The 21,065-nt window shown below is 43.8% G+C and overlaps 1 protein-coding gene across 1 annotated transcript in view; it reads left to right on the top strand.

Annotated features, from left to right (window-relative positions):
- col12a1b (collagen, type XII, alpha 1b) overlaps nucleotides 1-21,065 on the top strand; it is an 85,138-nt gene that overhangs the window by 22,696 nt on the left and 41,377 nt on the right. The window contains exons 5-17 of the mRNA XM_031865932.1: nucleotides 2,667-2,936; nucleotides 5,058-5,324; nucleotides 6,583-6,775; nucleotides 7,746-7,870; nucleotides 10,184-10,333; nucleotides 10,526-10,645; nucleotides 11,279-11,443; nucleotides 11,843-11,989; nucleotides 13,365-13,507; nucleotides 16,456-16,585; nucleotides 17,459-17,604; nucleotides 18,286-18,415; nucleotides 19,591-19,727. Coding sequence (XP_031721792.1) covers nucleotides 2,667-2,936; nucleotides 5,058-5,324; nucleotides 6,583-6,775; nucleotides 7,746-7,870; nucleotides 10,184-10,333; nucleotides 10,526-10,645; nucleotides 11,279-11,443; nucleotides 11,843-11,989; nucleotides 13,365-13,507; nucleotides 16,456-16,585; nucleotides 17,459-17,604; nucleotides 18,286-18,415; nucleotides 19,591-19,727 — 2,123 coding nt within the window. The remainder of the gene's footprint in view (nucleotides 1-2,666; nucleotides 2,937-5,057; nucleotides 5,325-6,582; nucleotides 6,776-7,745; nucleotides 7,871-10,183; nucleotides 10,334-10,525; nucleotides 10,646-11,278; nucleotides 11,444-11,842; nucleotides 11,990-13,364; nucleotides 13,508-16,455; nucleotides 16,586-17,458; nucleotides 17,605-18,285; nucleotides 18,416-19,590; nucleotides 19,728-21,065) is intronic.

Here is a 21,065-nt window from a genome sequence, read left to right as displayed (position 1 = left end):
AACACATGAAGCTTTGGCTTCACTTAAAGAACCGCAGGTTGCCACCTGGTAGCGACTGACTCTGGCAGTATTGCTGCCTTGCTCATTAATCGAGACAGCACTTCTCCTCTGGTGTGGAGTTGCACCAACAAAACTGCCGGAGTGATTTTTCTCTCCCCTCAGTCTGGGCCACCGGTGTGAAAACCGCAGTCAGTCTCTGCACCTCGCGGTGCTCTAAGCGGCCGACGGTAGATGGAACATGTCGAGTTGCCAAGTTTATACAAAGCAATGAGCCGAGAGAGAGTTTCCACTGCGACTGTGAGGCTTCAGCAGCAGGGAGTCTCCTCCTGTGGCATCGAGGCTCAGCTGCTCAGAGACCGACACAGGAAATATCTAAGAACTGTTATGACACGCACGTTAATCATGTCGCTGAAGAAGTCCAAGGATTTGAGTTGGACTCTGTTTCTCAGAGGTGGAGCTGTACGTAAATAAGGTTTAATGAAAATGCTTAATGCTCTCGTATAGTTTTCTATTTTTTATGCTATTCTTACTTTAGTTTATATGATACCTCTTATTATTTATGTCCCTGTGCTGCTGTGATCTGATCATCACTTAACTTATCTTACCTCTCATCTCTTCCCCATTTAAAATTAATCTTGACCACATTTTTTTTATCATGATAATTGAGTAAAAGTATCAATAATTTAACCCTGAACTTCCTGAGATTAGTTGCCGCCACACATCTGTTAAGTTGCTCTTCTGGAGTTTTCGATTTTAACCACGCTATCTTCCTCAGTGTTTTCATTTTAGGTTCTACTGTCTTTGCTTCATTCTGTCCTCAAAACTTTAACATGTTTAGCAGAAAAGATGTGCGATAGATGAATAGATTGTGGAGACATGCAGAGCAGTGGAAATGTCCTCACAAGTGCATTAAATCTCCTGCGGTTTTGTTCACATTTGCCTCGTCACCGACTCTGGAAAAATAGGTCCGGGTGCATTTGAGGCGTCGTCTGCTGAGCGCCAGAATATTCCACACGCCATCTGTCTGCTGCAGTTATTTTCAACTCCGCTTCCAGCTCGCAGAGACGGCGCTCCTTGAAGCTGATAAAAAGAAAATTGGCAGCAGCTCCACGCAGCTCGCTGCATGTTAAATAAACTAATACATGTAGATTCATGAAGCAGAGTACAGACTGGATGTTCAGCAGTAACATCACATCTAATGTGGTTTCATCATGTCGGCCCGTCAAATTAAAAGCCTCTTTACTTGTTATCAGAAGCGCTGAAACTTTTTGTCTTGGTCATGACGCTTGTCGACCTGTTTTATTACTCAATTCACTAATAGAGATTTCCACAACAGTCTGGCCACATGTTTTACAGAAAGATGGTCAAAGGGACATTTCCAGTATCAGTTGGCAGGAACAACAATAACCTCCACTCAACAGCGTCCAGGCGAGCTTCTCTTCCACTGTATTAAATGTACTTTTTCAGTATAAAAGTATCTTTAATTTGTACCCCGACCAGAAACAAATGTCCCGAGGATAAACATTTGTTTTGTGTTGTCCTGTTCTGTCCTGTCCTGTTCCTCCTCCTCCTCCTCCTCCTCGTCCTCGTCCTCCTCCTCCTCCTCCCCTCCTCGTCCTCCTCGTCCTCCTCCTCCCCGTCCTCATCCTCGTCCTCCTCCTCCTCCATCATTCACACATATTTCCAGCTTGGTGCTCTGCCTCTATACGTCTCCTTCCAGCAACATGAGCCGCTGGGGTGGGAATAGATCTATAAGGGTTTCTGGCTGCAGCTCCTCAGGAAGTTGAGTCTGAACCTCTGAAGACGCTTCAGTTCTGTCTCTCGTGTATCTTCTTGATTTCTGCGTGAGAACCGTCTTCAGCGTGAGCGTGTTTTTATAACCCGGTACATTTAGTCACTCCATCACTTCAACAAGGGTTCAGTCTCGGGCTTGGTTTTAATTTGACTTTAAAGTCGATCTGGAAGAGTTTCATTTAAATAAATCATCTATTGCTGCGTGAGGTGACTCAATGGGGCCTGGCATTTGCAGTGTTCCGAACTGGTGTCTGTGGCGACATTCGTGTGAGACGAATAAACAACACATTTAAATCCTGGATCTCACTCTACCAACAGAGGGAAGCAAAGATTTGATGAAGCAAAGATGTCCAATAAACTACAATAAAGGGACTTCATCCTCTCGGTGGCTCAGTGGACACATGTCTCCTGTCTCCTGATCCTCTGTACTCCCTAATGAAGCAGAGATGTCTTAAAATTAATCCTCAGAAATGTTGTGTTTTCTTTTTTTAAATCTCACGTGTCCCCCGGTTCCCTGCCCTTTATAGCCGTGGTCAACTCTTCTGACCACTTGATGGACTTTTAATAGTTTCCATGTTAGAAAACAAGCTGATCTGCCAGCAAATGCAAAAAGGTTCCTTTGTTTTAAAAAAGGAAGATTGCAAATACTGGAGAGAACGTCAGAGATTTATACACTGTAGAAGTGGCACTATTGTGCACAGATATGTGGGAGTGTTTCTTTAAGAAATACAGATCTTTGGATCAAAATCTAAATACCTAAAGAATCTGAATGTTAAATTAGAATTTGTATGTAAAGAACAATGCTTCAGTAACCACATATCTTCCTGTGTGTTGCACTTATTAATTCACACCTTTGCTTGTGTTTTTTCCAGAGGTGGGACCTCCTGAGGACCTGGTCACCAGCGACGTGACCGACTCCAGCTTCGCAGCGTCGTGGACGGCGGCGCCCGGGAACGTGAAGATGTATCGGGTCCGATGGCGGTCGCTGGTCTCGGGGGAGACCAGAGAGAAAACGGTGCCGGGAGACGTGACCGACACCGTGCTGGACGGTCTGAGTCCAGAGACGCTCTACCAGGTTTCTGTGGTCGCCGCCTACGATCAGAAAGACGGCGAGCCGCTCGCCGGACAGCAAACCACCAACGGTAAGACGACAGACACCCAGTGAGCTCTGGAGACCAAAACATTCCCACTGATCTCACCTCAGACTGTGCAGCACTTTTCAAAATTGTGTTACCAATAGAATTATAAAATAAGTGCATGCACAAATATTTAAATGTATAAATCCAAAAGAAACACGATTATTAAGAAGCATTAAACAAAATAAAGAGCAGCTCATCTGCAGGAAAGAGCAGCTTGAAGGTGCAGACATCAGTTGCTTCTAAAGTTTCTGCATGCGCGCCACAAGAATATGAGCCAAAGTATATTCGATACTTCCCATTTGTCGCAAGAAGAAAAATGGATTTCAGAGCTCGCACGATAGAACACACACGCTTTCAGCTTTCTGGGTCCAAATTTAAACGAAGATATTTGTTTTTGTTTCTTTTCAAACTGTAATTGTGAGTGAAACCCCAACGTGGTGACAGCTCCGCTGTGTTCCTCTCTCTGACACAACACAACTGGTGAGGGTAAATCTATGAGATCAACGTGTGTCCTGTGAGTGAACTGCTCACTGACGTGTTGAATCAGAGACAAAGCTCGCCCTAAACATGTCGACACATTCCTCGTATATGCACACGTGTGAAACCTGACGCACGCGGGCCAACCGACGAACGCAGCGTGCAGATGAACCGACGCGTCTTTAGCTCGTGTTGTTTTCCCTCGATGCATCGATCCAAATGTTTCTCCTCCAGCTTCACGGATTTACTCAAAACCCATCAACACACAGAAAAGTTGGACGCCATGTTTCTTTTTTTTTACCGCCAGTAAAAATCAGCCAGTCTGGAACACTTTCATCGGGATCATTAAATATACATATTGTTCTCTTGCAAAGTTGTTTTAATCACTTGCAGAATCATCGGAGTATGTGAAATTCATTTAATGGGCTTTTGGTTGTGTCGGGGGGGGGTGGACAGACAATGTGGTTGGCGTTTCCTCCACAGTTGATCACTTCTGGGTGAATGCCGAACTCACTACCAATTAGTTTTGGCATGAAGCTGATGGAATTACTCTGCGTTTATGAAAACATTACGATTACTGGAGGGATATAAAGAGAACCACACTTGGCCTGAACATAGAGAGGAGAAGATGATTGTTTTTAGGGATTATGGTTTTAAAAATGACAAAATGTTTGTGGTTGTTCAGTAGCCCCCGATGGAGTCGTACACATACGGAACATACACACTGGTAGAGTACGGTCTGTTATGGAGGTTTGATGCTGGAAGGAATAGAGTGGATGGAGGTTAACAGATCGATGGGTTCGATGAAAGAAGTTTTTAAAGATTCATCGTCCAATTTGTGAATACTACCAAGTAGTATAGAAGTTCTTCCTGCCAAACTATACCTCTATTTGATCCTTTTTGTGCCCAGATCTTGAAATACATGACTAATCACTGCAAGCGTTTGATCTAATGCAACGTATGATGACCCACAGACTGTAGACTAGAGATCGAGACCATAAACTCATGTTTACAATGTTTACTGAGGTAATAAATCAAGAGAGAAGTAGAGTCATTTTCTCATAGACTTCTATACAACCAGAGGAGTCGCCCCCTGGTGGACACCAGAGAGAATGCAGCTTTAACACATGAAGCTTTGGCTTCACTTTAAAGAACCGGAGGGTGAGGCCTTACTAGAACCATCCAGTCTGTAGTGTTGTGAAGTTGAGCGCGGTATATTTGATGGAGGTGGTGGTTCAGCGTGTCGAGATGCCACCACAACGTTGGAAAATATGATTCTACTCCACGCCTTTGTGTCTGGTAGAAATCAATGTGGTGGTGGTATTTTACAAAACTCAATGCTTCGAAACAAGATGGGTATCGAATGAAGTATCGGTATTACTTTAAGGGAGCTGGTATTGTAATTGTATTATCAATACCAGCTCTGACTACACTGGAATTCTATGCAGAGCCAATAGAGTATAAATACGTTTGAAGAAGCATGGAAATATTTCCCAAATCCAGTTTCTGCCCATTCAAAAATACATCTGACAATACAAATATTAGATTTAAAAGACATTATTGAATATTTGCAATATCAATGTAAATCTGTCGGTCCATAGTTGCAGCACTCTGCTACATTAGAAAATGTATTTTTTTTATTTTCAGCTTCTGCTGCCGCCAAAAAGTTGACCGTGTCGGACGAGACCGAGCGAAGCATGAAAGTCTCGTGGACGCCGGCGCCGGGCAAGGTGGCCCACTACCGGCTGAAGTACTTCCCCATCGGTGGAGGGAAAGAAGTGGCCCTCAAGGTCCCCGGGACGACCACCTCCACCGTCATGAAGCGCCTGCAGCCCACCACCACCTACAACATCACCGTTCACCCCATCTACAAGCGCGGGGAAGGAAAAGCAAGGCAAGGAGTAGGAACGACACGTACGTTGGTCCATAATTCAACCCTCTGACAGACAGCACACCGCAGAGACATGTCCATCTAGACCAAGACGTTTAAAGTTCACTCTTAAAACATTACCATTGATGGAATGAAATGAAAGAAAAGAAATCTGCAGCTGAGGTGATCTTAGCTTTTAAATTATTATCTGCATAATTAATGCTCGGGGGACTTGTTTTCATTCTATGATATGTCATTCTATGATATGCAACAACATTGCCTTTGATACGTTGCATTAAACACTGCAGTGCTCTGTAATGCAGCAGCGACGCCCCCAGTGGACACCAGGAGAACAGCACGTTTATCACATGAGAAAAACAGCAAAACAAACATGAGAAAATGTCTCAATGTGGTTGAAAATAGTAAAACGCTCAGTTTTGAAGCCAGGGCTCCAGATGAACAGCTTTGAACAGCAGAAGGCATGGTGTTGTGCTGTAACGGCCGTGGGATCAGACATTGTGGGGACATTTTTGTCCTTTAGGACCTGAGTGTCTGTATTTTGGCTTCACAGTTTATTAGATACGTATTATAACGTACAACATTTAATCACACCCTTAACAAAACTTTAAAAGTCAAAAATGCTCCAGTGAAGCACAAGGGTTTGCTCTGTATTTTTAGGCAAAGCTTCTGTTCGTCCTGCTCTCGAGAGTCAGACTAACTCATGGAATGTAACTGAGGTCAATCTCAATGCTCACCAAAACATTTAAGACTTTGTCTGAATCCACGATAAGAAGAAAAATGTGTTTGAATTCTCCGTAAATCAAAGCATCCCTCTAAGGTCAGGAGAACGTCTTTCGTCTCAACTGGCTTCCTGTTGAACGTCAGCGACGCAAAACAAACCGGCTTGTTTGACAGTTTTGTCACTCAAACGTCAAAACGACTCGCTGCCTTGGAAACAAGCGTGATTCTGTCCTCCGGGCTGCACATTCTTTACTGTGACTTCAAGTTTAAACCACTTGTTCAGATGAATGTTTGTCACACTACAGGACGACAGCAGCGTCTTTTCACCAGAACACACACTTAATAAACACAATCCCCACCGTTACTAACACACGGCATGATGACACCGGGCTTTTTAACCAATGACACCGGGTTCAAGGTGTTGTATTATGGACTAATGAGAAACTGGTGGTGTGGCTGATCTTCAACAACCTTTCTTGCCGTGACTTTGATTTTTGTGTTGAATGTTCATTCAGCACAAGTTTGTCCTGAAGTTCTGGCACGGGTTCTTTCCCATTTCAGTGTCGCCCTTCAAGGCTCCCAGGAACCTCCAGACCTCAGAGCCCACCAAGACCAGCTTCAGGGTCTCCTGGGATCCGGCACCCGGTCAGGTCCGGGGCTACAAAGTCAGCTTTCACCCCGATGGGAATGATATCGACCTGGGCGAGCTCCTGGTCGGGCCCTACGACAACACAGTGGTCCTAGAGGAACTTAGGTGAGCGTTCATCACCGTTATATGTTTAAATATTCTGAAGAATCTCATGCCTGCATTAGAAAAGTTCACCACAGAGGGAAACAATAGACATCGGAGGGTCGGGTAGCAGTGCCATTTCCTGCCGACACCTGCATGTACATGTTCACACACATTTATATTTATTTGTTCTCATCACCTTGTTTTACTTTCCTTATTGTTGCTTCATTTATCTGCTTCTATTGTCTCGTGAAGCACTTCGTAACAAGCCCTAAATAAATAAAAGTATTCTTATTATCTTTATCGTTATTATCACAGCACCCGAGGAAAGAATCACGTAAACAGATCTTGTTACGGGAGCTTGTACATTTTCTTCAAACTATTTTATATTTGTTTTACAACTTGCTGAATAGTGTTTACATTATAACATCCATGTTACACTAAATATAACTACTCAAAACACGTTATCACTGAAACACACTCATCGCTCTGAAAACAGCACATTCTCCCGGCAACGAACAGAAGCACGTGACTAATTATTGTGCAGAATGACTTCATTCAACTGCACTGATTGTTTTGCCTGCTATGGCGAAGGCGTGACCCGCCGTACTCTGCTTCCGCTTTCAGCTAGCACTATCAGCATGAGGAGTGAGACTGGTTAACTGCAATATAAGAATGTCAGAGTAAGCCAATCAGAGGCAGAGGAGGGCGGGTCGTGCCCCATAGTAGGGAAGACATATTGCACCATGAAGAAGTCGTTCTGCATAATAATCAGCCATGTCTGTGCTTCTGTCTGCTGCAGGGATGAGTCCACCATCTCTAAAATAATGAGGATGATGGGGACGGTTTTTATCAGCTATTGTACAGAAAACAATCAAACTGTGGAAGGAAGGACAGATAAGAAGAGCAGGATGATCTCAGTTTAGCATTAACGTCTTCTTATTGAGATTATGAAAGTCTGATGCGAGTTCCTGTCGTGTCCTTCGTCCTTCAGGGCCGGAACAAAGTACTCTGTCGCCGTGTCCGGGATGTTTGACGGAGGGGAGAGTATGCCTCTGGCAGGAGAGGAGAAGACCACCCTCAGGGACGCCCCCGAGCCGCCTTCTGTCGACCCCTCTGGTAAAAGCTGATAACTCCACCCACACTGAGAACCTCCGTTAGCGGCCCGTAGAGAGCGGGGCCTGCAGACCAGACGCCGTCTGATCCAAGTCCTTCCGGGATAGCGGTGGTCCGCCCCCTAAATTACTGCCAGAAACATTGAATTACTAGTTGTGGAGGGGCATTAACATCACCGTCTCTTTGGAATTGCAGGCTGAAAACCGACACAGATGGTTGTTATTAGTGCAATTATCCTGAGCCGCTTGGCTCGGCGTTTCCTCACCTCCCTCGTATCTCATTGTGAGTGTGATCTGGAGCATTCAACAGACACGTGATGAAGAGTCGACACTAACGCGTTCCCGACCCATTTATGTGCTGCACAGTTTGAGCCGACACCCACCAATGTGCTGACCTTAAAAGACCCGAAGAAACGTAAAGAAAAACCAAGTTTTAATCCCGTGTCGCTTTTGTTAAATCAATTATTTGTTGTTCAAAGACAAATACATAAAAACCCAGTCTTTCCTCTTCTTTGATGACTCATCCTTCAGTCAAATGAGACTTTGGGCCCCACCGGTCTTATAAAACCACGTTTGTGGATCGTATAGCTAACAGAGCCATGAATCAGCAAAGTGTCCCTTTCACCTTTTAACTGAGCTAATAAAAACACTGTTTACATGTCTGGGATTATAAAAGAAGGTCAGTTACTTCTGAGATGCTTTAGAAACTTTAGTTCGTCCTCTCGTGTTTCGGAGAAGAACCCAACGAACAGATCCTCCTCGTGTGTTTAGAGCTAGCGCTCCGTCTGCGGAGGCTCACGCTACGCTGCCAAGCGCGAGTATAAACAAAGCTTAAGCCCCACCCACTTTGTAGCGGCCCAATCAAATGCGAAGGATTTGATTTAAATCCCTTTTGTAACTGTCAAATATTCTGTTTCACTGTGATCTACATCTACAGTTCAGAAGCTTTAAAGACGCTTTAACTTCTGTTTCACCGGGACTCTAACCGTCGCCACAAACGTACGTCTTCGTAAGTTTGAACTCAGGATTCTGCCGTTAGGAAAATGTCGTGCTTCACACGAGACCCAGAGGAGGCGCTGACCCCGGGCAGAAGTTCCTGCTGTAATGGGGAGCAGACACGGTGACCGGCGGCTGCCAGCGAGCCAGGAACAGATCCAGGATGTTCCACCGAGGTTCCACTCAGAGATCCTCGTATATTTAAAAACTGCAGCTCTCTCACATGGCAGGCTGCTCAGTGGAGGCTCTGATCCAGACTGACGGGTCCATATGGTCCGGCAGAGCCGCTTCTCTGCGTCGTTCAACGCTCGGTTTCTTTTTTTCAAATGTTCGTCTTTTAAACAAAGTGAGAAAAACTCAACAGCGACTTGACATGATTGAACAAGTGAGCCGCCATTGGAAACGTTCAGAACACTGACTGTGGAGAAGAACCTCATACACACACTTCTAAACATCTCTACTGTCCCTTTAATGTGAGGCAGTTAGATGATACTGATATTATCATGTATACCTACATCTGCAGCCTTGAAGCACGTTTAGTCTCCTACAAGATTATATTTAAATCACATTTCTTTTAAAACACTTCTCTGTCAGTGAAAACATCAGACTTTTGATTCTGGAGTGAAACCAAAAGCTGGACACCAGTAGATTTAAGTCCCACAGTTGAGCTGAGATGGATATTTATTGCTCAGAGACACTGGATCCAGCAGTCGTCTGCGGCGCATTAGTTGCCTCTTAAAGCTGCCTGTGTTTATGACACCTGTTTTTATTAATGAACGTCGGAGGGGAACACATGAGCGAATTGTTTATAACTCAAACAGACGGTTCCTCTGAAGCATCTGTTTCCTGCAGCCAGCTGAGACAGATCTGAACTTTAAAAAAATATTTGTTAATTGATTTACTCCTAACCTGTTTTCAATTCCACACACAGGGGTCCGGCTTTTAAAACGCTCGGCATCCGCTGAAAAAAGAAAAGAAAAAAACGATAGAGGAGGAGCGGCCATGTTTGTTTCCTACAGGTGCCTGGAGCAGGAATGTGCAATCGGCCTCGTATATCACAGAGAGGCTCAGTCCTGCTGCTGGAAGACCACGGGGCCGATTCACCGTCCAAACATCTCGCGATATCTCTTTGACGACGTGTGAATTATTGTTGTTGCGTAACGCTGTGTAAAAACAACCTGCTGTACAAACGTCTTCCACTTGTGATTCTCTCTCTGATGTTTCCTCTTTTTGTTCACATCTCTAGTTCTTCATGTGAAACACATCAGACACTGTTGTGTTGTGTAGCAGAAACTCACTGCCCCTCCCCCTCTCTCTGCAGACCTTCAGTGTAAGACCACAGCGAAGGCCGACATCGTGCTGCTGGTCGACGGCTCCTGGAGCATCGGACGCATCAACTTCAAGACCATCCGCAACTTCATCGCTCGCATGGTCAGCGTGTTCAACGTCGGGCCCGACAGAGTGCAGATTGGTAATATTCTCACTACGACCTGTACTTCTACCCCCAAAGCTGTCTGATGGCTACTACCACCTCTACTGTACAGTCCATTTCATTAAGGCGATCGCATGTTTTACAACCAGGTTGTTGTTGGTAAACCTGTTTCATTGTTTCTTCATAAAAGCTAAAGTGACAGGGTTGCTGTGTCCTCGGTGTTCTCTGCAGGTCTGGCTCAGTACAGCGGAGACCCAAAGACCGAGTGGCACCTGAACGCCCACCCGACCAAGGCGTCCCTGCTGGATGCCATCTCCAACCTGCCGTACAAAGGAGGCAACACCATGACAGGTAACGTGTCAACTTCCCTTCTCTGGGTGCTTTAGCTGAAGAACACTGAAGCTGTTTTTGCTCAAAAAGTGAGACAATAAAAAAATATTTACTTTGTGAGATTTGAAAGTTAAACTGAAGGAAATTTTCACGGAAACTTGCCAACATGCCCGGTATGTTTAAAACAGCCATGAACGCAGTGCGATGCTTTCTCTTTCTATCATTGTACTTAGAACATGATACTTCCTGTGATTAGAGGAATGTGTGACGAATAGAAATCAAGGTGAATGTTTTGTTTGATGGCAGAAAAGATTCACTGTGATTCAAAACAGAACTGATGAATTCACAGAGAAGAAGGTTTGCGGTCGCTGAATTATCACCATGAATTGTGCATCACTTGCAATTTTTATTTGTTCGGGTAATGATATGACACAAACACGGCTGAGAAGTTCTGCAGCTGAGTGCACTTTACCCATTTGCATAGAAAGGGTCAAATTTTGTGCCAAATGTCTGAACATGAACTAACTTAAAGGTGCAGTTCACCCTTTGTGCTGCTCTGAGAGTTACCTTCTGTAGTGTGAAGATTTAGCTGCTAAATCCTTTTGTGAATCGGCCGCTGAATGTTTGGTGAAGCTCACTGTTCCCGTCTCACAGGGTTGGCATTGAGCTACATCATGCAGAACAACTTCAAAATCAGCGTGGGGATGCGTCCCAACGCCCGAAAGATCGGCATTCTGATCACTGACGGAAAGTCGCAGGACGAAATCATCTCCACGTCGAGGAGCCTGAAAGATAACGACATCGAGCTCTACGCCATCGGTACGTCACTTTAAATATCATACATCTTTATATTGACAGAGTTTAAAACACATTATAACAGCTGGTTTTCCAGGATTCATCCTCTTAAACTACATAGTCCAAACTTTGTTCAATATTTTCGATACATTTACTACTTTAGAAAGCTGTGAATTTAAATGTATTCATACAAAATGTCTACAAGTTTTCAAATTATACAGAAGTGAACTGAAACCAATGGCCAAACCAATCAGCTGATCAGTGAAAGGTCTGATGACGAGCTTTGAGAGTATAATTTGTGTGTAGAGGTACATGGGATTAGATTTGATTGTAGTACTTTATATCATGTTAGTCTTGTCTTTTGGGGGGTTTCTTCTTCTTCTTCTTCTTCAACCGTGTTGACGTTTCGGTTTTTTCTCTCAGGCGTGAAGAACGCAGACGAGAACGAGCTGAGGTCGATCGCCTCCGACCCCGAAGAGATTCACATGTACAACGTGAAGGACTTCAAGTTCATGGTGGACATCATCGACGACCTCACCATCAACCTGTGTAACAGCGTCAAAGGCCCGGGTAGGAACAGAGTCACATCGTCGGCATATAGAGTCATCATCACACTGCTGCCACGGGGATTAGAACCAAAGATCAAGATCTCAGAAGGCAGAACTCTGTCTGGTTATTCTACATTTATATATATTTATTTCCTTTGATGAATGAAAGTAGAGTTTCATTCATCAAAGGAACGACCAAATGTTTGTGAAACAGAATTCAACCTTTTAGAAATATCAACCATTTAGCTTGAAATCAAAAATATAGTAGTGATTTTGTAAGAGGGGTTAATGGGCATGAATATGAATATGAATGACAATATGCATGACGGGGAACTGAAGCTGACACCAGACAAACAATCATTTTACCTTAGGTTGCTGCTCTACTGCTGCCTCAATCGGTTAGTTAGTATTGTTTGACTTTGGTGTTTTAATTCAGATTCACTTCTGCAAGATACAATCTCTGTTTTTGTGAATGAGTCTGGTTTCTTTAGAGAGAGAATAGATAAGAGCTTCAGTTCCCCGTCATGAAGGTAGAGAGGTGACAACATTCTCTTGTCTTCTGCTTCCTTCAACACAAGTGTTTTCCTCGTCAGGAGGCGCACACACACGTCCACAAGCTGTTGCAGATGCTGGCCCCTCAAACTAAACAAGTCATTCTACATCGACCAGGTCTTCTTCCTGCTGAGTCAGATTTACACCGTTCAGTTACCTGTGGTCTCCGGACTTTAGAACGCCAAAGTGTTTAAGACTGACATCTATGAATAGAAATAGAAAGCACGCCGGAGGGTGTGAACGTCGCTCTGCTTATAAAGGACGACGTAAACCTTTTAGTCCAAGTGAACACATGAACATCGGCTACGTTACTCGTCCTCGGCACAGCTGCTACGACCCAGTTTGAATGATGACACTAATTGGTTGTTGAAAAGGTCAAATTCTACGCCGTCATTTTAATCCTCAGATGAGAACAAAGTGTCCAGTTATTCACAAATCAACTCTACTCTTTAACAGAACATCACAGCGCAGATGGATGAATTTGACTCCATTCTGTCCAACAACCTCGATTATTTCGGAGAATTAAAGAGATGTGGCAACACGGATCCGAACATCTGATGGAAACTTTCACGTTTTTTTCTACTATTTGTCTGTAAATCATTTTTGGGAGGAAAATACAGAAAGTGATTTACAGCACAGCCGGAGAAAAGCATTCGTTTAAAGTCAGAAGAGCTCAAACCGGTAGAATAGATCTCCACACACTTAAACCTATTTATCTTATTTAGCTGAAATATTCAGCGAGCCAAAAGGGGCGAACATGACGACGGCAGATTTGTGGCGTCAGGGTTCAGGGGTGTGAAGTACTTTGACGTGTCGGCTCACATTCCCTCTTCATTCCTTCCCAGAAGGAGAGCTGGAGGCGCCCACCGACCTGGTGACCTCGGAGGTGACCCACCACTCCTTCCGTGCCACCTGGACGGCGCCCGCCGGCCCCGTGGACACATACCGCGTCACCTACACGATGGTGGCCGGGGGGCCCACCCAGGAGGTGAGATGAAGAGCTCTCACTACTTCCTCCTCTTACAAAATGTCTCTTTTTTTTACATTCAAAGCTTATATTGAGGTTTTCGTGTGAAACTTTAAATGTCTGTCGTGGGGAAAAAGTAGATTTTGTTCTGAATGAATTCATAGTGCTGTTAGATTGCTGCTGGACCGCCCTGTTAATACAGGTGCTGCCTCTCTGCGTGACAGCAAACGCATTCAGAGGCTGAACGCCAACAAGATTGGATTGAAGCAGAATATTTCGTTGCATAAAAACATGTTGTGAATGTAACTTGCTGCAGAGCTTCTGCACATTTTGATTCAGACAGAAATGTCACGAGGGTTGTGGATGCTGTTCCTTTCCCCTTCACGTCTTAAACCTGGTTTAGATATAAAGAGATGCTTCTCTCAGTGTTGTCTGGAATCAGTTTGACTCTATTGTTCCAGGTTTGAATGTTCAAAAGACTCAGATGATTGGTGTATTTCATCAGAGGAATCTGCTCAGCGTGCTTCTCACTGGCCAGGAAACATAACGTCTACCATCTCTTGGCGCTGGACACGACCCTGAATATCAAATAGCATCCTGTTTGCTTATTAATTGGCTCTCATTAGACCTTCCCTAAACTGTAACAGATATTTCTTTTGTTCCTGTCTTTTATAAGTGTGAACCGCCACCACACAGCTGAGATTCACTACTTCCTGTGACGTTAGACAATGAAAGGTTGTCTGTGACACAAAAGCAGACTAATTGATGCTCAAACTGCCCCCTGTTGTTTAATATGCTCGTAGGTGTCATCCTATGGTGAAACCCCCTCACACTCCTGGAAGAGTTTCCACGTACCTGGGTCTGGCTTTTTATTCAAAGCCCCCTCAGGGACTGAAACCTGGAACCCAGTTGCTTTTGTGAACCTGCATTTTAGTTTACTCTGAACCTCCCATCACGTCGGTGTCTTTAAACCCAGGGCGCTGGGTCTTTCCCATCCTTTGGTGGTTTTATTGGCCCACGTCAGAGGGAGATTATAACTGGGCCGTCGTGGACCTCACAGCGCTCTGAGACGCCTCCCTCTCCTCTTTCTCCTTGTCTGTTTACGTTGGACTGCAGAGCTCAGCATCTTGAGATATATTATATTTACACGCTGGGTGTTTGGTGAAGGTCTTATCGGCAGTGATTTATAAGAGAGGGAATTCCTAAACTCTCGGTAACAAGGGAGGGTTCAGGCATGAGGCCATGGCACGCTGCCAACAGGGGAAACGCGTATTAATGTGTGTTGGATATATTTATACACCAGGGAGGCATTAATAGACCCAATGAGCTGAAGTGGGGGGGTTTCTGTGTTGTTATAAGTGTTTAAGGAGTTGTCTGGATAACTGTGAGTAAAACTTAAGATTTGTGTTAATGGATATCGTGGGTGGTTTTCGTGTTTTAGGTCAATAAATACCAGCAGTTTACACCTCAGAGGTGAGACAAAGTCTGTGTGTTGTAGGTCTCAAGTCTTGGCTGTGAAGACCAGAGTCACTTCCAAGTTTCTGGAGTTCTGCTGTGTCTCGATTTGAATTCTTGCATCCTTACGCTTGTTATTGAGAGTGCATGAGTGCGTTCACACAGACAGTAAGCAGAGCACTGTGAGTAAGTGGACGGTGTGTGGAACACTTGACACTTCTCACCCTCAACGGTCTCCATCTTGGTTCAACGTTACCTCAGGCAGCGGTTCATATGATACTTCATAGAAACTAGAAGCAGATTTAACTGAATGAGTTTCAGACATGAATAACCTGATATGAGGGACGAGGAGCTGCAGCCTCGCTGTGCTTCTTCGTCGTTTCTCCTCTGGGTTTGATTTCCCAGCCAAACAGGAACTTGATGCAGTTCAGCAGCCAGCCAGGTTCCTTAATGACGACTTTCCCACCGGCACATGAACGCACCACGATCATTGTGGCTCTAACAGCCTTTAATCACTGCAAGTCAATCTTCATTAGTAGATTTCTGAAACACGAAGTGATGAATCCTCTAAAGGCTGAGCTCTGAAGGTCTGATGAGAGTCTCTGTTTGTGTTTGCTGATTGGTGGTTAGAACATTTAATGCTGCTTTGATCTTTCCACTTCATAATCAGCAGACGAGTCCTTTCAGACGGCAGCAACTCTCTGAGCTTCAATAGATTCATTCTGAAGTGTATTATTGGAAAGAACAAAACGATTGGCAGCTTCATCTTCAGCTACTTATGACGGAGTATTAGCACCACTGCAGGTCAAATAAATATAGAAAACAGAGCCGGTGGAGGAGGATGATACTGTAATATGATATATTGTATTATTATAATATATTATACTATAATATTTCAAGAAAGACATTTTCTCTGAGGTTATAAACTCAAAGATCTGTGAGAAAAACAAAACAAATGAAAGATTAAAGTCACAAATTACCGAGAAAAAAAACGTTGTTTGTTTTCTGTTTTTGCTTAACTTCACAACGTTTGATCAACCTCGTCACACCGCTGAACACTTCAGTATCGGACGCCACCAAGAAGAAGACACATTAGTTATATCAGTATTTATTTATGTTCATAAAGCAACAAAGAAAGAACGTGAAAGTCTTTCAGGACCTTTTCCCTCACTCAATTGAAAAATTGAAAACTCACAGATCTCACTGTACATGACATTTATTCAAATGAAAATCTTTTAGATTATTATTTTAAATGTGCCTGAGTTGTGTGAAAACACTTGATTGACATGTTTGGGTTTGGATTGTTGTCTGTAGGGCAGCACGAATGTCCCGCTTATTGTTGTTTTTTTGACTCTACGTTAGTACAGATCGTTACTGAGACTTCTGCTGCCACTTCCTCAGATTTTGATATTTATCACGCAGAAGAACTTTGTCACAACTCTTACCTGTTTTCAAAAATGAGTCCCAGGGAGAAATCTGCTGCCTCGGTGTAAAAACGTCCTTTATCCTTTCAGCTGCTGGTGGACGGCTCGGTGAACACGGCGGTGCTGGAGGGCCTGAACCATCTGACCGAGTACGTGGTCAACGTCTACTCCGTGGTCGGCGAGGAGAGCAGCGAGCCTCTGAAGGGCACCGAGACCACCTGTAAGTGTTTCCTTCTTTTTATATGTTCCTCTTGGTCTTAAGAGAGAAGAGCTCAGACGGGATTAAAGAGGAGCTTTGACGGCGTTTTTTTGGTTTTGTTTCCTGAGATAAACAACCTGATTTCTCTGCTCGTTATTTCACACGCTCACATTTGTTCTCGTATATATTTAGCATCTGATATGAGGCGGAAAAAAGACAAACGCAACGTCCCATGATGCAATGGTGTGAGTGCCGTTAGATCACCGTGGCTTCACCTGCTGTCATTTCTTTTAAAGCTCATGATGTCCTCGGTAAAGCTCTGTCTGGAGTCTGTCAGTGTGACTCAACCATGAAGCCTGTAAAGGCTGCTGGCTGCAGGCGTCTTATTGTTTGAAAACTACACTCTTGTTAAAACACATGTTTATGGGTTCAGCGTTCCTGCAGATCCTTCAAAACTATTTTATCGTATTTATTTAATCTATCTATGAATAAGTTCCTCCTTGTTGTAGAAGCAGCTATCGTCATAATGATGCATCAGGAAATAGTTTGTGGAGCTACAACACAATCAGTAATTATTAAGGAACTCTCACAAATGTTATATTCACTCCATTATGTTTACAAGACTTTCCCTTCAATTTTAATTATTCTAAAATTGATCTTATATTAAATTCATTTAAGTGGCATTAAAAACAAGTCTGAACTTTAATCTGAGGGTGCTGAAGATGGTACATCCTGGTTTACAGTTTGAATCATTATTCTTTTTTCTTTGCCAAACCAAAAAAACATATTTCGTTTGGTCCAATTGTTGCTCTCAGTCTCCTTCAGATACTTCATGTGACATGAAAGCACTGAGTTGATATCATCAGCTCTGACTGAGTGTCTCTGTCCTCTCAGTGCGGCTGTCAGCAGTGACCAACATGAACGTTTACGACGAGACCTCCAGCACCATGAGGGTGAGGTGGGACCAGGCGGGCGGAGCCACCGGCTACATGCTGCTGTACAAATCCATCAACGCCACCGAGCCTCAGCTGGAGAACGAGGTAAAGTAACGCAGACCGAGTGAAGCCGATGCTTCGTGAGTTAAAGCTGCATTCACTCTCCTGACCACCAGGGGGCGACTCCTCTGGTTGTATAGAAGTCTATGAGAAAATGACTCTACTTCTCTCTTGATTTATTACCTCAGTAAACATTGTAAACATGAGTTTATGGTCTCAATCTCTAGTTTCAAGTCTTCTTCAATACAGCATGATGTTCATTTAGTACATTATGGTCCATTTAGAGTCACACAGACCATAAAGCAGGAGATGCTTTAGGGCGGGGCTACACGGTGATTGACCAGAGACGTATACGGTGTCTCTACGTCACTCCTCCTCAGTCCAGATATGGTCACTTCCTGTTTATTGATTGTGAAAAAAACAACATGGCGACGGCCAAATCGCTGAACTGGAGGCTTTAAAACATCGGTCCACAAACCAATGACTTCACCATGACTGCGTCCACTTCTTATACAGTCTTTGGTCTTTACTGGAAAATATGCAGCTGAAGTTCGAATCAAAATGATTTTCACTGCCAACGACTGTGTCTCTGTAACTGTTGCGCTCATGATACGAATAATAAGTAATGAATGAGTGTAGAACGTGCAGAAACACCGGTGTGGAGCATTACAGTGTGCTCTATCAGTCCAGCATGTTCACCAGCTGTTTCCGTGTGTCCCTCTGCAGGTTCGTGTTGGAGGAGATGTATCTGACGTCCAGCTGGTGCAGCTGATCCCCAACACACAGTACTCCATCTCTCTTTATGCGCTGTATGGTGAAGCTGTCAGCGAGCCAAAGGAGGGAAGAGGAGTCACCCGTAAGTCATGTTTAAATAATGAGTCTTTAGCTCAGAAATAATCCGACGCTGTCGAAGCAGAAGAGCCACAGTTTTACCGGGAAAGTAACGTCAGACTGAAGCTCAGTTTGAAATAGAAGCAACAAGTTTTCATGGTGGAAAAATAATCAAAATGCCCATTTACACTCCATATAAATCACTCAGCAGCATAATCCTTCCTCAGATATTGTTCCAGCACAACCCTCCAGAGCAGCTACAGTGCTTCTTGTTATAAATTCTCAACGTCTCTGATCTTAAGCTTTAAATATAGTCCCTGAACGTCACCCACAACTTCAGCAATTCAAACACTTCCTTGGTTGGAGAAACAGTCGACTAAGCAGAACCTCGTAGGAAAGGTTACGCCATTTTTCCTCAACCGTCTCGCCTAGAGTTTCACAGATCGAAGGTTACAATCCAGACACAAGCAATGAGAAATAGCAACAGGAAAACATTGAGAAGCTCAGAGGAGATCACCACACGTGTGCTGGGAGTTAGAAGACGACTTAAAGAAATAGCAACTCGTACATCGACATACTTCTTCGACCTTTGTGAACGATGAGGTAACTGCAGCTTCTGGGTCCAATGGGAAAAGACGTTGACGGATACGTCACTCACGACTTATTAGTTAGAGCAACAAACACCTACCTACAAGAAAAAGAAGAGAGATTAGAAGATTTAAGACTCAGCTATGCTTTAAACAACAATTCAAAATGTCCTGTTATTGTAGGAGCTCAGTTTCCTCAGAAGGTTCTATCACCTGACCAGCTCCTGTTTGTCCGTAAAATGTCCCCAGAACTGAAACTAGACCTGGTCCCTGTGTAATTATTAAAGAATGTTAAAAAGTATTTAAAAAAAACGTCTTTTCACCAATCTTATATTCCCTGCATTATGTGTGCAAGATGCTTTAACATGTTTATTGGAGAAGATCAGAAGTTCCACAGAATGTAGCAGTTGTTTTATAACAGCTGGATCACATCCTGGAGCTTTTATTTTGGATCGACAACAGATGCGTTTTATAAATAACGAGCTACTTCAGTAAGTTCTGAAGTCAGTCGGCATCTTTTAAACATGTTCACAAACTGGGGTCGTAAAACGTCGTCACGCTTGTTTGTTGTCTTATTTGACTGGATGTCCATTGTCACCTTGTCCTCCCTCAGTGCCTGTTCTTCCTGCCGGAGTCCTGAGGATCACCGACGTCACTCACAGCACCATGAGGCTCAGGTGGGACGCCGCTCCCGGAGCCGTCCGCAAGTACATGATCACCTACAAGCCAGATGAAGGAGACCTGAAGGAGGTAAGAAGCCCAGCGGTTTATCTGAACACAACAGGTTAAAGGTTCAAAGTTAAAAACTGTTCACCTTTCAATTGAGCTTTTAAAGTGCAGCAGTGAGAAATACTTAGTCAAGTCATTATTCAGTTGACAGAACACCAAATACTCTCTGGTTTCAGCTTCCTAAATATGAGGACTTTTGCTGCTTCTTCTGTTTTCTATCAGTTTAAACGGAACATGATTTTGGTTTTTGGACTATTTCCCACATTTAGAAATCATAAATGCATTAGTCAGTTGCAGATAAATTGGAGAGTAACCATTAAATACATCAGTCAAACCCCCCCCCCCCTCCAATGAAAAATCTAGTTTTTAACCTGTTTATGTGCTACACACTACATCCTCAGGGAAGTCACCACCATGTCTGAGCATTTAGTAGAACTGCAAGGTTCAATGACAGGGTTTCACACGTCACATACCTGAGGAACCAATCCCGTCAACTTTGGGGGGAGGGGCTTTGCATATCATTAGCAGAGCGCTACGGCAAAACGTGGAATACTGTCAGGACAGAGAGTACACTCGTTACATGCATGGTGTCCTTTCAAAATAAACTTCACAGGAAGTTAGGTTCGGGCAACAAAACCAGTTGGTTAGGTTTAGGAAAAGCCGAAAAAGAGGGTCTTCGTGCGTCGAACTGACGGCAAACTGCAAGAGAAGACTCAAGTTTGCGGTTGTCGTTTTTCCAGAGCGCTGGTTTGAAAAAAAATGTTCCAGAGAAACAGATGTTTTTACTCCCACAAAAACTTTTATGAAGCCTGACGCTGCTCCATCCATTTATCACGGCGCACACGAGCCAACACGTCGGTCAAACGCTACGTTTCACCTTCAGTCGGCCTAATTTGCATATTCATTGATAGACCCATGCTAATTCAGCCAACGGTGTCGACTTACATCCAAAAGCCCTTTTAAACTTCCAAATATATGTGTTTTTCTGTGGTTTAATCAATGCCAGAAGGGGAACTTTAAACATTTCACAGGCTCCATTCTGGCATCACATTTTCTAGAGTTAGGAGAGTTTCGTAGACATGCAGGAACATCTTCATTAATCCCGTCTATAAAATCTAGATCAGTTTAAATGTATAGGATATTGCCAGGTATCAGTCGCTGCAATACTTGTTTGAAAAATGTTTGTAAGTTCAACAATAAAACCTCGGCGAGCCCGAAGCTTTAGTGTCGATACCTTCGTTCTGGGAAAGAAACCAGGAAGTCATCAGCAGCAGCTTCACTCTGTTGGCCGATCTTTATGAGAAGAGCAGTCTGCTGGCAGAGGAGCGCACTCCTCCTCCATAAAAAAACCATAAAAAA

This window comes from Anarrhichthys ocellatus, unplaced genomic scaffold (genome assembly GCF_004355925.1).
Source record: "Anarrhichthys ocellatus isolate YVR2014 unplaced genomic scaffold, GSC_Weel_1.0 scaffold34, whole genome shotgun sequence".
In the NCBI taxonomy this organism is placed as follows: Eukaryota; Metazoa; Chordata; class Actinopteri; order Perciformes; family Anarhichadidae; genus Anarrhichthys; species Anarrhichthys ocellatus.
The sequence above is the reverse complement of the archived record's forward strand: the minus strand, read 5'-3'. Positions and strand labels throughout refer to the sequence as shown.